This window comes from Giraffa tippelskirchi, chromosome 5, assembly GCF_054371585.1.
Source record: "Giraffa tippelskirchi isolate mGirTip1 chromosome 5, T2T-mGirTip1v1.2.pri, whole genome shotgun sequence".
NCBI classification, from domain to species: Eukaryota; Metazoa; Chordata; class Mammalia; order Artiodactyla; family Giraffidae; genus Giraffa; species Giraffa tippelskirchi.
The window spans coordinates 178,995,159-179,010,455 of NC_137279.1; the positions used below are offsets into that span (position 1 = coordinate 178,995,159).

At 38.8% G+C, this 15,297-nt stretch overlaps 1 protein-coding gene across 50 annotated transcripts in view; it reads left to right on the top strand.

The window, feature by feature from the left end:
- SCMH1 (Scm polycomb group protein homolog 1) overlaps positions 1-15,297 on the top strand; it is a 202,021-nt gene that overhangs the window by 34,169 nt on the left and 152,555 nt on the right. For 40 of the 50 annotated variants that reach the window (XM_081492359.1, XM_081492374.1, XM_081492360.1 and 37 more), the window contains exon 2: positions 9,780-9,857. The exons of the other annotated variants lie outside the window; for them this stretch is intronic. Coding sequence is in view for 8 of the 40 variants with exons in the window: in XM_081492349.1 (XP_081348475.1) it covers positions 9,833-9,857 (25 nt within the window). In the remaining 32 variants the exon portion in view is untranslated. The remainder of the gene's footprint in view (positions 1-9,779; positions 9,858-15,297) is intronic. 50 annotated transcript variants of the gene reach the window in all.

A 15,297-nucleotide genomic window follows, 5' to 3' on the forward strand; every position in this document is an offset into this window, starting at 1 on the left:
GAACTCTCCACCAGGACCCGTCCATCTTGGTGGCCTGCTGCAGGGTTGGGGACACTGAGTGTAGCAATGCATGCATGGGACCTTTGAAGGAGGTTACCATTATCTTCCTTACCTCCACCATAGTTTGGCCTTAGGTCAAATAACAGGGAGGGAACACAGCCCTGCCCTTCAACAGAAAATTGGATTAAAGATTTACTGAGCATGGCGGCCCATCAGAACAAGACCCAGTTTCCCCCTCTGTTAGTCTCTCCCATCAGGAAGCTTCTATAAGCCTCTTATCCTTCTCCATCAGAGGGCAGACAGACTGAAAACCACAGTCACAGAAAACTAACCAATCTGATCACATGGACCACAGCCTTGTCTAACTCAGTGAAACTATGAGCAATGCCGTGTAGGGCCACCCAAGATGGTTGGGTCATGGTGGCACATAGTACTCAATGTTTAATTTGTATTATTTATTTCTTTTAGTTATGGGCTGTCTTAACACAATAGCCACATGGCTAATGTAACTGAATTATGAATTTTATTTAATTTTAATTAAATTTTAAAACAGTCTCCACACAGTTATTGGAAAATTTTAAAGTGTTTTGAGTAATTTTGACTATAGAAATCTTCTTTTCAGCTGTAAGTTTTATGAAAAATAAATATCAAGTATTTCTGATGAAAATTTAGCATCTGAATTGAGATAAGCTATACTTATAAGTACACATCAGATTCTGACAACTTAATATTAAAAAGAATATAAAGTGTTTCCATTGATTTTTATAATGATTACTAGCTGAAGTGATAATATTTCAATATATTGGAATAAATAAAATGCATTATTAAAATTATTTTCACCTTTCCTTTTTTTACTTTTTAAAATTCATAGAAACTTAAAAATGACGTAAGTGGCTTGAAGTATATTTCTGTTGGATAGCACTGTTCTATACCCTGGGTCAAGGGGAAAAGCAGTGGAATATAGACTGGGGAAGCTGCTTTTTCTGCTTACACAAATACCCCTGGAGATTCCAGAATCTGGGTGGAATTTCCACCCAGTGAAGCCTTCCTCCCCCATCAAATTAATCCTACCCCCTACCCTTTTGCTGAAAACCAGTTCATTTAATGAGCTTGTCCTTGCTGATAGGAGTGTTTTGTATTCTTCAGGTATTTCAGAAGGAAAAACGTTATGAGTCACTGCTGTATGTTAAAGAGTATCACACAGGTTCAACAATGATCAATGATTTTGATGAAATAAATTTCTGGAGATCTCTTTAACTAGTACTAGCATGTAAAATTGCTCTCTGAAATACAATGTACCACTAATCCTGGTCTATTGAACCCTAAAGACTTAAAATGAAGAAGAATTAAAGTAGATTTTAGTTAAGAGATGAGTTGCTGAATTAAAAGCTAAGGAAATTGAGGAAAGCATCTTGTGTCCTAAAGCTAATTTTCCCAGATTTAAAAAAAAACTCAGAAGGCTAAATAACCACAGATTTCTGTCTCTGAATTGAAACTGGACTTATGTTTTTTTCTTCTCATGCTTCTTGGTTCCTACTGAGTCTGTAGTTATATACAAAGATTTTCTGACTAGCTTTAAAAGGTGTTATTCTCAAGAACTAGCATGAAGAAAGTTTCTAGTAAATGTTGAGTGACTGCTGGCAAGTGGTAGCACTCTTCTGCCTTAGCTGTTTAAAATGCTTATTATATATTCTTTCTCTATCACTCCCAAATAATTTTTTTAAATCTGTAATATTCTTTAGCTTAATACATATGTCAAAGATTATTCCATACCCTCTCAGTCAAATCAGTTTTCTAGAGAAGAGAGCCCTTTCCTGAGACTGCTGTTTCAGATTCACATAAGATACATTTCCCTGGAAGCCCCTTTCTGTGGTCTAGCCTTCCTATTACAGTGAAAAAAGCAGTGATCTCGGTGTCCCAGCTAGAAATGGGTGTCAAGACAATTGCCTGAGTAGCTCACAGGAAGACAGCTGATCTCATTTGATAAATTTTATCAATAGCAATAGTATTTTCTACAAAACCATAAAATCAAACCCATGTAAGGATGGATGATGAAGAAACAGAGGCATGCAGCTGGTTTGTGGTAAACATGGGACCTGCCTGAGTTCTAATCTTTTGGTTTTAAAGTGAGGAATTTGAAGCCCTGAGCGGGTGACTTCAGTGAATGAACCAGGAATGAACCAGGCCAAGTTTCAAAGTTGCATCTCAATTTCTTAGTATAGAAAAACCATATTTGCCCCAAGTTTGTAATTCTGTAAGTTTCCTGCGAGACCCTGGAAAATGTCAGGAATTCGTAACTCACTTGTTTAGGATGAGAACCTGAGACTTTGGGGGATGACTTATGAAATGGTTTATAGATACTGCTCTGTTAATGAGTCCAAATTATTTTATGTACCTGTCTCTATCGTCTAAACAGTGAGGATTTACTCTATTCTCAGAGCTCTACATCTAAGGAGTTAGTTCCTAACTAGGACTCTACCCTATTACATTCTAACAGAATAAAGTTGATCTTGAGATCTCTGGTACTGTGAGGCATAGACATCTCTCAAAGGTCTACTTGGGCAGTTGTGAACAGATTGAAAAATGATGAACAGGTTAATAATCTCTTACCAGTCCCCAAACCCATATGAATCTGACTTCAGGTTTTAATTTTGTCTCTTTAGAGCTTTTATTAAGTGGCTTCTGTCTGCATATGGTGACATACATTCAAATTTCCACTCCAGAAAACCTTGGGGAAATAAGTCACTCTTAGAAGCTTAGTGTTCTGGATTACTACAGGTTTATTCCATTATACATTAAAACTTACTTTTAAAAATAATTTTAACTGGAAAGTATCCTAAAGTGGATTACCCCATTCTTCCTTCTATTTAGTTTGTTGGGTCTAATTTTAACCGTTTCTTAATGACTGAAATCCTTACGACGTATGTGTGTATATATATATATAAAGGATACAAAGTTCCATGAGCTTTTAGTAGTCTGTTTGTAACTCTGTTTTAACCACAAGCCCACGTTTGGTGCATAATTTTATAAGATGTAAGGTTTTCAGGAATCCATACTGTTATAAAAACTCCTGGATTTAAGTCCGTGGATCACAACTGAAAAGGCTTGAAAGCCACTGCCTTAGTAAGCTCTTTCCTTGTGCTAATAGTAATTTCTTACATTACATATGACTTGACTGTTTGCCAAACCTCTCTCTATATAACATAGCCTATGACAAGTAAACTAGGGAAGGGATTTATTTATTGTTGTTTTTAAACTATAGTAGGCAAGCATAATGAAACCAAAGAGAGTATAGACTTTGAAATTAGCCCTTAATTTTAGCCTTTCCATTTAGTAGCCATATGACCTTGGATGCTATAATTAATCTTGTTTAACTTCAGAACCTCAGCTCTTTTTGCCCCCCCCCCATTTAAATGACAAATGCCAGATTTTGGGGTGCTTTAAATAAGGGGTCTCCAGCCCCTGGGCCATGAACCAGTACCGGTCTGTGGCCTGTTAGGAACTGGGCCACACAGCAGGAGATGAGCAGCAGACAAGCGTTCAGCTGCAGTTACAGCCACTCCCCATCACTTGCTGAGTTCCACCTCCTGTCAGATGAGCAGTGAGGTGTGTAATTACTTCATTATATGTCACAATGTAATAATGATAGAAATAAAGTGCACAATAAATGTAATGAACTTGAGTCATCCCGAAACCACTCCCCACCCCATCCATGGAAAAATTGTCTTTGATGAAACTGGGCCCTAGTGCCAAAAAGGTTGGGAACTGCTGCTTTGAATCAAGTAATGATCAAGGGATTGATCTAAGAAGAAAACATAAGATTTGTAAATATTTATGCACCCAGCATAGGAGCACCTCAATACATAAGGCAAATACTAAAAGACATAAAAGGGAAGTTGGCAGTAATACAATAGTACTAAGGGACTTTAACACCCCACTTACACCAATGGACAGATAATTAAAACAGAAAATTAAAAAGGAAACACAAACCTTAAATGACACATTAGACCGGATGGACCTCATTGATGTCTTCAGGACTTTCTATCCAAATACAGAATACAGTTTCTTCTCAAGTGCACATGGAACATTCTCCAGGGTAGACATCTTGGGTTACAAATCAAGCCTTGGTAAATTTAAGAAAAATGAAATCATATCCAGCATCTTCTCTGACCACAATGTTTTGAGACTAGATTTCAATTACAGGAAAAAAATATTAAAAAATACATGAAGATTAAACAGTACGATTCTAAATAATGAGTAGGTTACTGAAGAAATAAAAAGAGAAGTCAGAAAATTCCTAGAAACAAATGACAACAAAAACTACAATCCAGAACTTGTGGGATGAAGCAAAAGCAGTCCTAAGAAGGAAGTTTACACCAATACAATCCTACCTCAAGAAACAAGAAAAACAGAATAGGCAACCTCACTTTACACTTAAAACAACTGGAAAAAGAAGAATAAAAAAACCCTAAAGTTAGTAGAAGGAAAGAAATCATAGATAGAGCAGTGAAAAAGACATAATAGTAAAGATTAATAAAACTAAAAGTAGATTCTTTGAAAAGAAAAACAAAACTGACAAACCATTAGCCAAGACTCATCAAGAAAAAAAGGGAGAAGAGTCAAATTAACAAAATTAGAAATGAAAAAGGAGAGGTTACAACTGACAATGTAGAAATACCAGGGATCATAAGAGACTATTATGAGCAACAATGGACAATAAAATGGACAACCTGGGAGAAATGGATAGATTCTTAGAAAAATTCATCCTTCCAAGGCTGAACCAGGAAGAAATAGAAAGTATGAACAAGCCGATCACAAGCAGTGAAATCTAAACTATGATTAAAAAAAAAATCTCCCAAAAAACAAAAGCCCAGATGGCTTCACAGGTGAATTGTGTCAAACACTTAAGAAGAGCTAATGCCTATCCTTCTGAAACTCTCAGACAATTAGAGAGGAAGGAACACTTCTAAACTCATTCTACAAGGCCACCATCACCCTGACACCAAAACCAGATAAAGATAACACAAAAAAAGAAAATTACAGGCCAGTGTCATTAACATAGATGCAAAAATCCTCAACAAAATTCTAGCAAACAGAATACCACAACACATTAGAAAGATCATATACCATGATCAAGTCAGGTTTATCCCAGGGATGCAAGTATTCTTCAGTATACGCAAATCAATCAGTGTGATATACCATATTAACAAGTTGAAAAATAAAAAACCATGTGATAATCTCAGTAGATGCAGAAAAAGCTTTCAACAAAATTCAGCACCTGTTTATGATACCAGCTCTTCAAAAAACAGGCATAGAAGGAACCTACCTCAACATAAAGGCCATATATGCTAAACCCAGAGCAACCATTATTCTCAGTGGTGAAAAACTGAAAGCATTCTAAGATTGGTAACAAGACAAAGGTGCCTACTCTCACAGCTGTTATTCAGCAGTTTTAGAAATCCTAGCTATGGAAATCAGAGAAGAAAAGGAAATAAAAGGAATCCAAATAGAAAAGGAAAATTCACTGTTTTTAGACAATATGATACTATACATAGAAAACCCTAAAGATACTGTCAGAAAATTACTAGAGCTAATCAGTGAATTTAGTAAAGTCACAGGATACAAAATCATTACACATAAATCCCTTGCATTCCTATACTAACAACAAAAAATCAGAGAAATTAAGGAATCAATCCCATTTACCACTGCAACAAGAAGAATAAAATACCTAGGAATAAACCTGTTCAAGGAGACAAAAGAGCGGTGTACAGTAAACTATAAGACACTGATGAAAGAAAACAAAGATGACAGATGAAGAGATATTCCATTTTCCTGGGTTGGAAGAATCAATATTGTGAAAGTGACTATACTACTAAATGCAATCTACAGATTCAGTGCAGTCACTGTCACATTATCAGTGACATTTTTCACAGAACTAGAACGAGGATATTTCACAATTTGTTTGGAAACACAAAAGACCCTGAATAGCCAATGCAATCTTGAGTAAGAAGAATGGAGCTGGAGGAATTAACCTTCCTGACTTCAGACTGTGCTACAAAGCTGCAGTCAGCAAGACAGTATGGTATTGGTACAAAAACAGAGATACAGACCAATGGAACAAGATAGAAACCCCAGAGATAAACCCACACAGCTACGGGCACCTAACCTTTAACAAAGGAGACAAAAATTTACAGTGGCGAAAGATAGTTTCTTCAGTGAATAGTGCTGGGAAACTGGACATGTGAAAGTATGAAATTAGAACACTTCCTAACACCATACACAAAGAACAAAAATAAACTCAAAATGTATTAAAGACCTAAACATAAAACCCAAAGCTATAAAACTCTTAAAACATAGGCAGAAGACTCTTTGATATAAATCACAGCAAGATCCTCTGTGACCCACCTCCTACAGTAATGGAAATAAAAATAAACAAGTGGGACCTAATTACACTTAAAAGCTTTTGCACAGCAAAGGAGACTATAAACAAGGTGAAAAGACAACCCTCAAAATGGGATAAAAAAAATTGCAAATGAAACAAGTGACAAACGATTAAATTCTAAAATGTACAAACAGTTTGTGCAACTCAATACCAGAAAAACAAACAACCCAATCAGAAAGTGGACAGAAGACCTAAACAGACATTTCTCCAAAGAAGACATACAGGTAGCTAATAAATACATGGAAACATGCTCAGCATCGCTCAGTATTAGAGAAATGCAAATCAAAAACTATAATAGATATCACTTCACACCAGTCAGAATGGCCATCATCAAAAAATCTACAAACAGTAAATGCTGAAGAGAGTGTGGGAAAAAAGGAACCCTCTTGCTCTGTTGGTGGGAATGTATATTGATACAGCCACTATGGAGAAGAGTATGGAGATTGCTTAAAATAACTAGGAATAAAACTACCATATGACCCCGTAACCGCACTACTGGGCATATACCCTGTGGAAACCATAATTGAAAAAGACACATGTACCCCAGTGTTCATTGCAGCACATTTACGACAGCTAAGACATGGAAGTAAGCTAGATGTCTATCAACAGATGAATGGATAAAGAATCTGTGGTATATGTGCACAATGGAATATTACTCAGCCATATAAAGGAACACATTTGTGTTGATTCTGATGAGGTAGATGAACCTAGAGCTTTTTATACAAAGGAAGTAAGTCAGAGAAAAACAAATATCATATATTAATGCATATATGTGGAATCTAGAAAGATGATACTAATGAACCTATTTGCAGGGCAGTAATGGAGACGCAGATATAAAGAACAGACTTGTGGACACAGGATGGGAAGAAGAGGGTGGGAAGAATTGAGACAGTAGCATGAAAACATATACACTACAATATGTAAAATAGATAGCCAGTGGGAATTTGCTGTATGCCTCGGGGAACTCACACTGGGGCTCTGTGACAAACTAGAGCTGTGGGATGGGGTGAGAGGTGTTAGGGAGGTTCAAGAGGGCAGGGACATATGTATACCTATGACTGATTCATGTTGATGTATGGCAGAAACCAACACAATAAAGCAATTATCTTTCAATTAAAAATATATTTTAAAAATACATAACAAAATTTATCATTTTAACTGTTTTAAGGCTTAAGTACATTTATGGTGATGTATAGCCTTCGCTGCTGTCCAACCCCAGAATATTCTCATCATTTCAGACAGAAACTCTGTACCCATTAAGTCATAACTCTCCATCCCCCCTCTTTGCACAGCCCCTGGTAACCTCTGCTCTACTTCCTTTCTCAGGAATTTCCCTAGTCCAGCTGCCAAGTGCAAGTGAAGTCATACAGTAGTTAGCCTTTTGTACTTGGCTTATTTCACTGAGCGTAATGTTTTCAAGATTCATCCATGTTGCAGCATGTATCAGAATTTTATTCCTTTTTATGGCTGAATAGTATTCGATTGTATGTATAAGCCTCATCTTATTTATTCATTCACTTATTGGTGGACACTTAGATTGTTTCTATCCTTTTGCTGTTGTGAATAATGCTGCTCTGAACATTTGTGTACAGGTACCTGTTTCAGTCCCTGTTTTCAGTTCTTTTGGGAATATACCTAGAAGTGGAGTTACTGAGTCATTTGGTAATTCCATGTTTAACTTTTTAAAGTTTTCCACAGCAGCTGCACCATTTTTTCATTTCTACGAGCAATTCACAGGGCTCTAATTTCTCCATATCCTTGCTAGCACTTATGATTTTTCTTTTTTTTTCCTTCATAATAACCACCCCAGTGGGTGTGAAGTGGTATCTCATTGTGACTTTAACTTGCACTTTCCTAATGATTAGTGGTGTTGATTTTTATGTACTTATTGGCCATCTATATAGATAAATGGGGGTTTCCCAGGTGGCACTAGTGGTAAAGAACCTGCATGCCAGTGCAGGAAATGTGAGAGATGTGGGTTCAATCCCCTGGAGAAGAGCATGGAAACCCACTTCAGTATTCTTGCCTGGAGAATCTCATGGACAGAGGAGCCTGGTGGGCTACTGTCCATAGGATCACAAACAGTTGGACATGACTGAAGCAACTTAGCACGCACACATAGATAAATGGAGAAATACCTGTTCAGGTCCTTTGCTAATTTTTCAGTTGGATTATTTGAGGGTTTCTTTTTGTCATTGAATTGGAGGAGTTCTGTACATATTCTAGAGATTAGTCCCTTATCAGATAAATGATTTGCCAATGTTTTCTGCCATTTTGTAGGTTTTCTTCTCATCCATGTGATAGTGCTCTTTGATGCACAAATGTTTTTCATTGTGATGAAGTTCAGTTTATCTGTTTTTTTCTTTTGTTTCCTGAGATTTAGATGTCAAATTCCAGAATGATTGCCAGATTCAGTGTCATGAAGATTTTCTTCTCTGTTTTCTCTAAAAGTTTTATAATTTTAGCTCTAAAGTTTTGGTCTTGATACATTTTGAGTTAATTTTTATATACAGTGTAAGCTAAAGGTTCATCTTCATTCTTTGGCATGTGGGTATCCAGATATTCTAGCATCATTTGTGGAAAAGAGTATTCTTTTCCCATTGAATGGTGTTGGCACCTTTATTAAAAATCATTTGACTGTATATATTTGAGTTTATTTCTGAGCTCTCTCTTCTGTTGATCTGTTCTTCTGCTAGTACCCCCCCCCACATACACTATTTCAATTACTATAGCTTTGTAGTAAGTTTTGAAGCCAGGAATTGTGAATCTTCCAACGTTATTCTTCATTTTCAAGATTGTTTAAGCTGTTAGAGGTCCTTGAGCTATCACGTGAATTTTAGGATGGCTTTTTCTATTTTTGCAGAAAAACATTGGGATTTTGATAGGGATTGCATTGAGTCTGTAGATCTTTATGTAGTATTGTTGTCTTAACATTAGTCTTCTAATTCATGAATGTAAATGTCTTTATACTTCATTGTTTCTTCAGTTTCTTTCAGCGATGTTTGCAGTTTTCAGTGTACAATACTTTGGTTATATGGCTGTTATATTTCTCACAGTGAATTAATAGAATAACCTTCTAGTTTATCCATTATTGTTTAAAATGACCTATTAATGCCCTGAAAAGTCTGTTCTATTTTTAACAGAATCAGGGTTCTGAATTCAAAAAGCTGAGGGAAGGATCCTGGAAATTGGAAACTTAACTAAATTACTGCCCCTGGGAAGCCCTTCTGGGTGTTCAGCCTGCTGGTTTTCTCTGATTAAAACCTAATTTCATTGCAGGTCTCCTTTGATCTACAATTGTTCACATTGCTAATTTTTTTTAATCTTTTGCTTCTAGATTTCTCCATCTTATTAAGGAGGAAATTCCTATTTGATATAGCTGATGATACCATGCAAAAATCAGATCCTCGAAAAGGTCAGAACCTGTACTTATATGTGATAGAAATGAAGAGTTATCTTCTATTAGGCTGTGAATGAATGTATGTGTCACAAAAAGCTGTTCAAGTAAATAAAAGTATCTCATCCTTTCTTACCAACTTATCCTGCAATTTCACAAATCCTGCATGTCATTTTGCAGCTCTTTTACAAAGTACTCTTCACATAATTGCCTCAAATAGTCTTTTCTGTAATCTAATGAAACAGGGGCTGTTGCTATTCCTGTTCTGTAGAAACAACGAAAGATTAAGAGACTTACTCAACATGTTGTTCCTATAAACTGCAAGATTTAGTCCTGAATCTTTTTGCCTCTAAATCTTACTCTTCTTTCTACCTCATAAGTTCATGATCATTATTAGAATTTAGTAGACATGTAAGTGTGGAAGTCGTATGAACATTAAAGATAATATACATGAAAGTCTTTGAAAAAGTTAAAGCCTCTTTATGGGTATAAAATATTATTAATCAGATCATGATATTGAATATTTAAATATAATCTCTAGAATGATCCAGACTCCTCAGTATGTATATAACATTGTCTTATTGTGGCAAATGGCACTCTCTGCTGATACTTTCTTTTGTATTCTCATCTTCTTCAGTTTCTGTCATTTGTCTCTGTAGCTTCCCTTACCCCTTTCCATCTATAGTAGCTGCTGGTTGTTATCCATACACTTAATCCATTTCCATGTCTTAGTACCTTTATACTACATTTCCTTTAACTCAAATGCCTATTCATCTTTCTTTTCTGAAAATCCTATCTCAACTTCAAGTCTTCTGTGAAGCTTTCCTCCTCTCCCCAAGCAAAGTCAATCATTCCCTTTGCTTTTCTCAGAGCGCTTTGTATAGCAAATCTCTCTTATAGCAAAAATCAAATTATATTATGATTGTGTATTTGAGTTGCTCTGTCCTGTTAATCTGTTCTTTGTGAGTTCTTTGTGCAAGTAGACTGGGATTTATTTGTCTTCATGTTCTTAACACTCAGTGTTACTCCTAGGCTTAGGTATGAATGAAATAACAGTTTTCCTTAAAAAATCTGTACAGTATTCTAAGTGAGAGACTGACCACATAAAAATATTCAGAAGTTTATAACTATTTGTAAATGAATATAGTACATGTATTTTGAAGTAGAATAATGGAGTGATCACAGCTAAGCAAAGTTATTTAGGGAAGATTCTTCTAGATGAGGGATCAGTAAACTATGGTCCATAGGCCAAATCCTGTCAGCTGCCTGTTCTTGTACATAAAGGTTTATTGGAATATAACCATGTCCATTTGTTAATGTGTATGGCTGCTTTCATTCTACAATGGCAAAATTGAGTAGTTGTAGCAGAAACCATATATCCCGTAAAACTGAAATTTTTTACCCTCTGGCTCTTTTCAAAAAGTTTTCTATTCCCTGCTCTACAAGATGAGTTTTGAAAAGAGGTATGAAACAAAGAGGAATGTGAATTGATGAAGCATGAGTGTGCATCATAATGCAATGAAAACAGCCATAGTAGTAGGAATGCCAAGTGAAGTTCCACTCTAATCCAGTTTGAAATGAAATGTCAAGAATGCTTTGAGGGTGGACCCAAGACTGGGGAGAGAGGAGACAGGGAGGCATGTCTGCCCACACCTGGGATCCTCACCAGGTGCTAGAGGGGGACCTCCTGTGGACAGGCTGGAGGGAGGAGCCCTGGGAACAACTGGGTAAGGAGGATGGAGGAGACGTGAACCCTGGTGACCAGCAGCTGTGGGGTTGCTGGGGAGGGGGAGTGGCTGTGGTGCCTTGAGCAGTTTGGGCACCTTTGGTCACTGGAAGCAGCGTGCCTGCTCACCTGAGAGGGGTAGGGATCCCTCAGGGATCAGAGGATCCACTAGGGGGCTTCCCCTTTCACTCAGCGGTGACTGAGGGGGAGGAATAGTTTGCACTGGGAGTGGCTTGGGCGCCTTTGGGTGCTGGGAGCAGTGCACCTGCTCCTCTGGGCAGGGGAGGGACCTCTGATGAGATCAGAAGATCTACTGGGGAAGCCCCTGGGGTTCCCCTTTCACTTGGGCCCAGGGAGCCTTCTGGGGCCCAAGGGCCTGGACCTCTGCCCTCTGGGGCCTTGTCTGCCCTCCTCAGCCCTCTTTACCCTCTGGAAGAGCCCTTCGCTCTTCAGAGACCCCCCCTCCACCTGGGTGGATCCTTGGATGTAAGAGGGAGTTAGGAGGCTCATTTATGGAGAGAAAAAGGTAGGCTGGTTTGGGGAGGCTCCTGCTGGGTTTTAAGAGCAGGGAACTACCTAGTGTCCCACCACCCATTTGATTCTGGGAAGTCTCCTAAGGCTCCGAGGCCCAGCACTCCACCCTTTGGGACCACTCTCCAGGGCCCCCTCCACCATCCAGAGCCCCCCTTCTGGCTCTCCAGCCTCCAGGGCCCCCTCCTCCTTCCAGGCTGAGCCTTCGGCCATCTGGAAGCCCCCCTCTACCCTCCAGGGTACCCATCCTCTGTGGGCCTCCTCACCTCTCCAGGGACCCTGTCTGCTCCCTAGCCTGGGTCCTCCCCCATCCAGGATCCCTTTCTACTGTCTGGTTCCCTCCTGCTTCTGGGCGCCCCCTCCATCCTCCAGGGCACCCCTCTCTCTCAGCCCCCTCCACCTCTCCAGGGACCCTGTCTGCTCCCTAGCCTGGGTCCTCCCCCATCCAGGATCCCTTTCTACTGTCTGGTTCCCTCCTACGTCTGGGCGCCCCCTCCATCCTCCAGGGCACCCCTCTCTCTCAGCCCCCTCCACCCTCCAGGCTGAGCCCTCTGTTCTCTGGGGACCAACTCTGTCCTCTAGGGCCACCTCCAAGGATACCCTCTGCCCATGTAGGTCCTGCAGGTACAGGAGGGAGAGGAGATACGGCAGGGGCAGCCAGGGGATGGTCCCTCTAGTATAGAGGAGAGGGAAATCCATCTGGTGTTGTGCCACTCACTCAGCCCTGGGGAGCCTCCTAGGGACCTGGTCCTTATCTTCCACACCCCAAAGCCAGAGGCACTACAGAGGCCCCCTCAGTTGAGTTGAACCTGGACCTCCCCCCAACCCCACCCAGGGTTTTTTCTGAAGGCTTGGATCCTAAGTCAGGATCCCACCCCCACCTAAATCCCGAAATCCCGTCTCCACCACTAGAGCCACTCATCGTCTAAGCCCCGCCCTTCACAGCCAAGGTTTTTTCTACCTTTTGGGTTTTTACTATTTACCAGTAGAGTTTGGTTTTACCCTCTAGTGGTTGTTTCATATATATTCTTATTCTTTCTACTATTTCTGTTAGTTTTCTAAGCTTATTTTATTATTTATAATCTTTGTTATTATTCTACTCACTCTTTTCATTTTTATTATATATATATGTATATGTGTGTGTGTGTGTGTGTACTTTTTTGTTTCTCTTTTCTTCTCTCTCATTGCTATTGAAGTCTGGTTTTACCCTTCAGGGGTTTTTATTTTTTATACTTTGTTATTGTTCTGCCTTTTTTTCTTTTTTTTGCCCACACCCAACTACACTGCTGGAGTAACAAACAGAGAACATCAAGTTCCAGAGAATATTAATCGGAGTGAGGGATCCCAGAGGTCTATATCTCAATACCAAGATCTGGCTCTATCTAACTGCCTGCAAACTCTACTACTGGAAACCTCAAGCCAAACAACTAATGAGACAGGAACACAGTCTCACCCATCAGAAAAAAAGAAACAACAGAAAATGAAGGAGCAAGGTAAAAAGTATACAACCAAATAAATGAGGAGGAGGTAGGCAACCTCTCTGAAAAATAATTTAGAGTAATGATAGTAAAGAAGTTTCAAAATATTGAAAATAGAATGGAGAAAATACAAGAAACATTTAACACATTTAACAAAGACCTAGAAGAAATAAAAAGAAACAGTTACAAACAACACAATTACTGAAAAGTATTCTGGAAGAAATCAATAGCAGAATAACTGAGACAGAAGAATGGATCAGTGAATTGAAAGATTGAATGATAGAAATAACTGTCTTCAAAGTGTTAGCCACTCAGTTGTGTCCGACTCTTTGTGACCTCATGGACTGTAGCCCACCAGGCTCCTCTGTCTGTGGGGATTCTCCACGCAAGAATACTGGAGTGAGTTGCTATTCCCTTCTCCAGGTGATCTTCCCGACCCAGGGATTGAACCAAGGACACCCACATTGCAGTCAGACTGTTTACCGCTGAGCCACCAGGAAGCCTTCAATAACTGCCATGGAGCAGAATAGAGAAAAAAGAATGAAAAAAATTGAGGACAGTCTCAAAGATCTCTGAGACAGTATTAAATGCACCAACATTTGAATTATAGGGGTCCCAAAATGAAGAGAAAAAGAGTATGAGAAAATATTTGAGGAGATTAGAGTTTAAAAATTCCCTAAAATGGGAAAGGAAATAACCACCCAAGTCCAGGAAACCCAGAGAATCCCATATAGGATAAACCCAAAGAGAAAAACAGCAAGATACATATAAATTAATCAAACTAACAAAAATTAAGCACAAAGAAAAAAATATTAAAAGCTGCAAGGAGAAAGGAAAAAAATAACATAAAAAGCAATCCCCAGGGCTTCCCTTGTGGCTCAGAGGTTAAAGAATCTGCCTTCAATGCAGGAGACCTAGGTTCAATCCCTGGGTTGGCAAGATCCCCTGAAGAAGGAAATGGCTTTCTACTGCAGTATTCCTGCCTGGAGAATACCCCCTGAAGCCTGGGCTACAATCCATAGGGTTGCCAAGAATCAGACACAACTGAAGTGACTTAGCAGACACACATTCACAAAATCTCCATAAGGCTAACAGCTAATTTTTCAGCAGAAACTATGCAGGTGTTTAAAGTGAAAGAAAAAAATGATGAAAGAAAAAAACCTGCAACCAAGATTACTCTACTCAGCAAGGATCTCATTCAGGTTTGATAGTGAAATCAAAAGCTTTATAGACAAGAGCTGAAAGAATTCAGCACCACCAAACCAGCCTTTCAGTAAATGCTAAAGAAATTCTCTAGCACGAATCACAACAGAAGAAACAGACCACAAAAACAAACCGTAAATGATTAAGAAAATGGCAGTAGGAACATATATGTCAATAGCTACCTTAAATGTAAATGGATTAAATGCACCAAGCAAAAAACACAGACTGGCTGAAGGGATATAGAAACAAGACCCATGTATATGCTGCCTGTAAGAGAACTCACTTCAGACCTAAAGACACAGACTGAAAGTCAGGGGATGGATAAAGATATTTTGTGCAAATGGGAATCAAAAGAAAGCAGGAGTAGCAATACTCAGACAAAATAGACTTTAAAGTAAAATCTTTTACAAGAGATAAGGAAGGACACTACATAATGATCAAGGGATCAACCCCAAAAGATATAACAATTATAAATATTTATGCAACCAACATAGGAGCACCTCAATACATAAGGCAAATG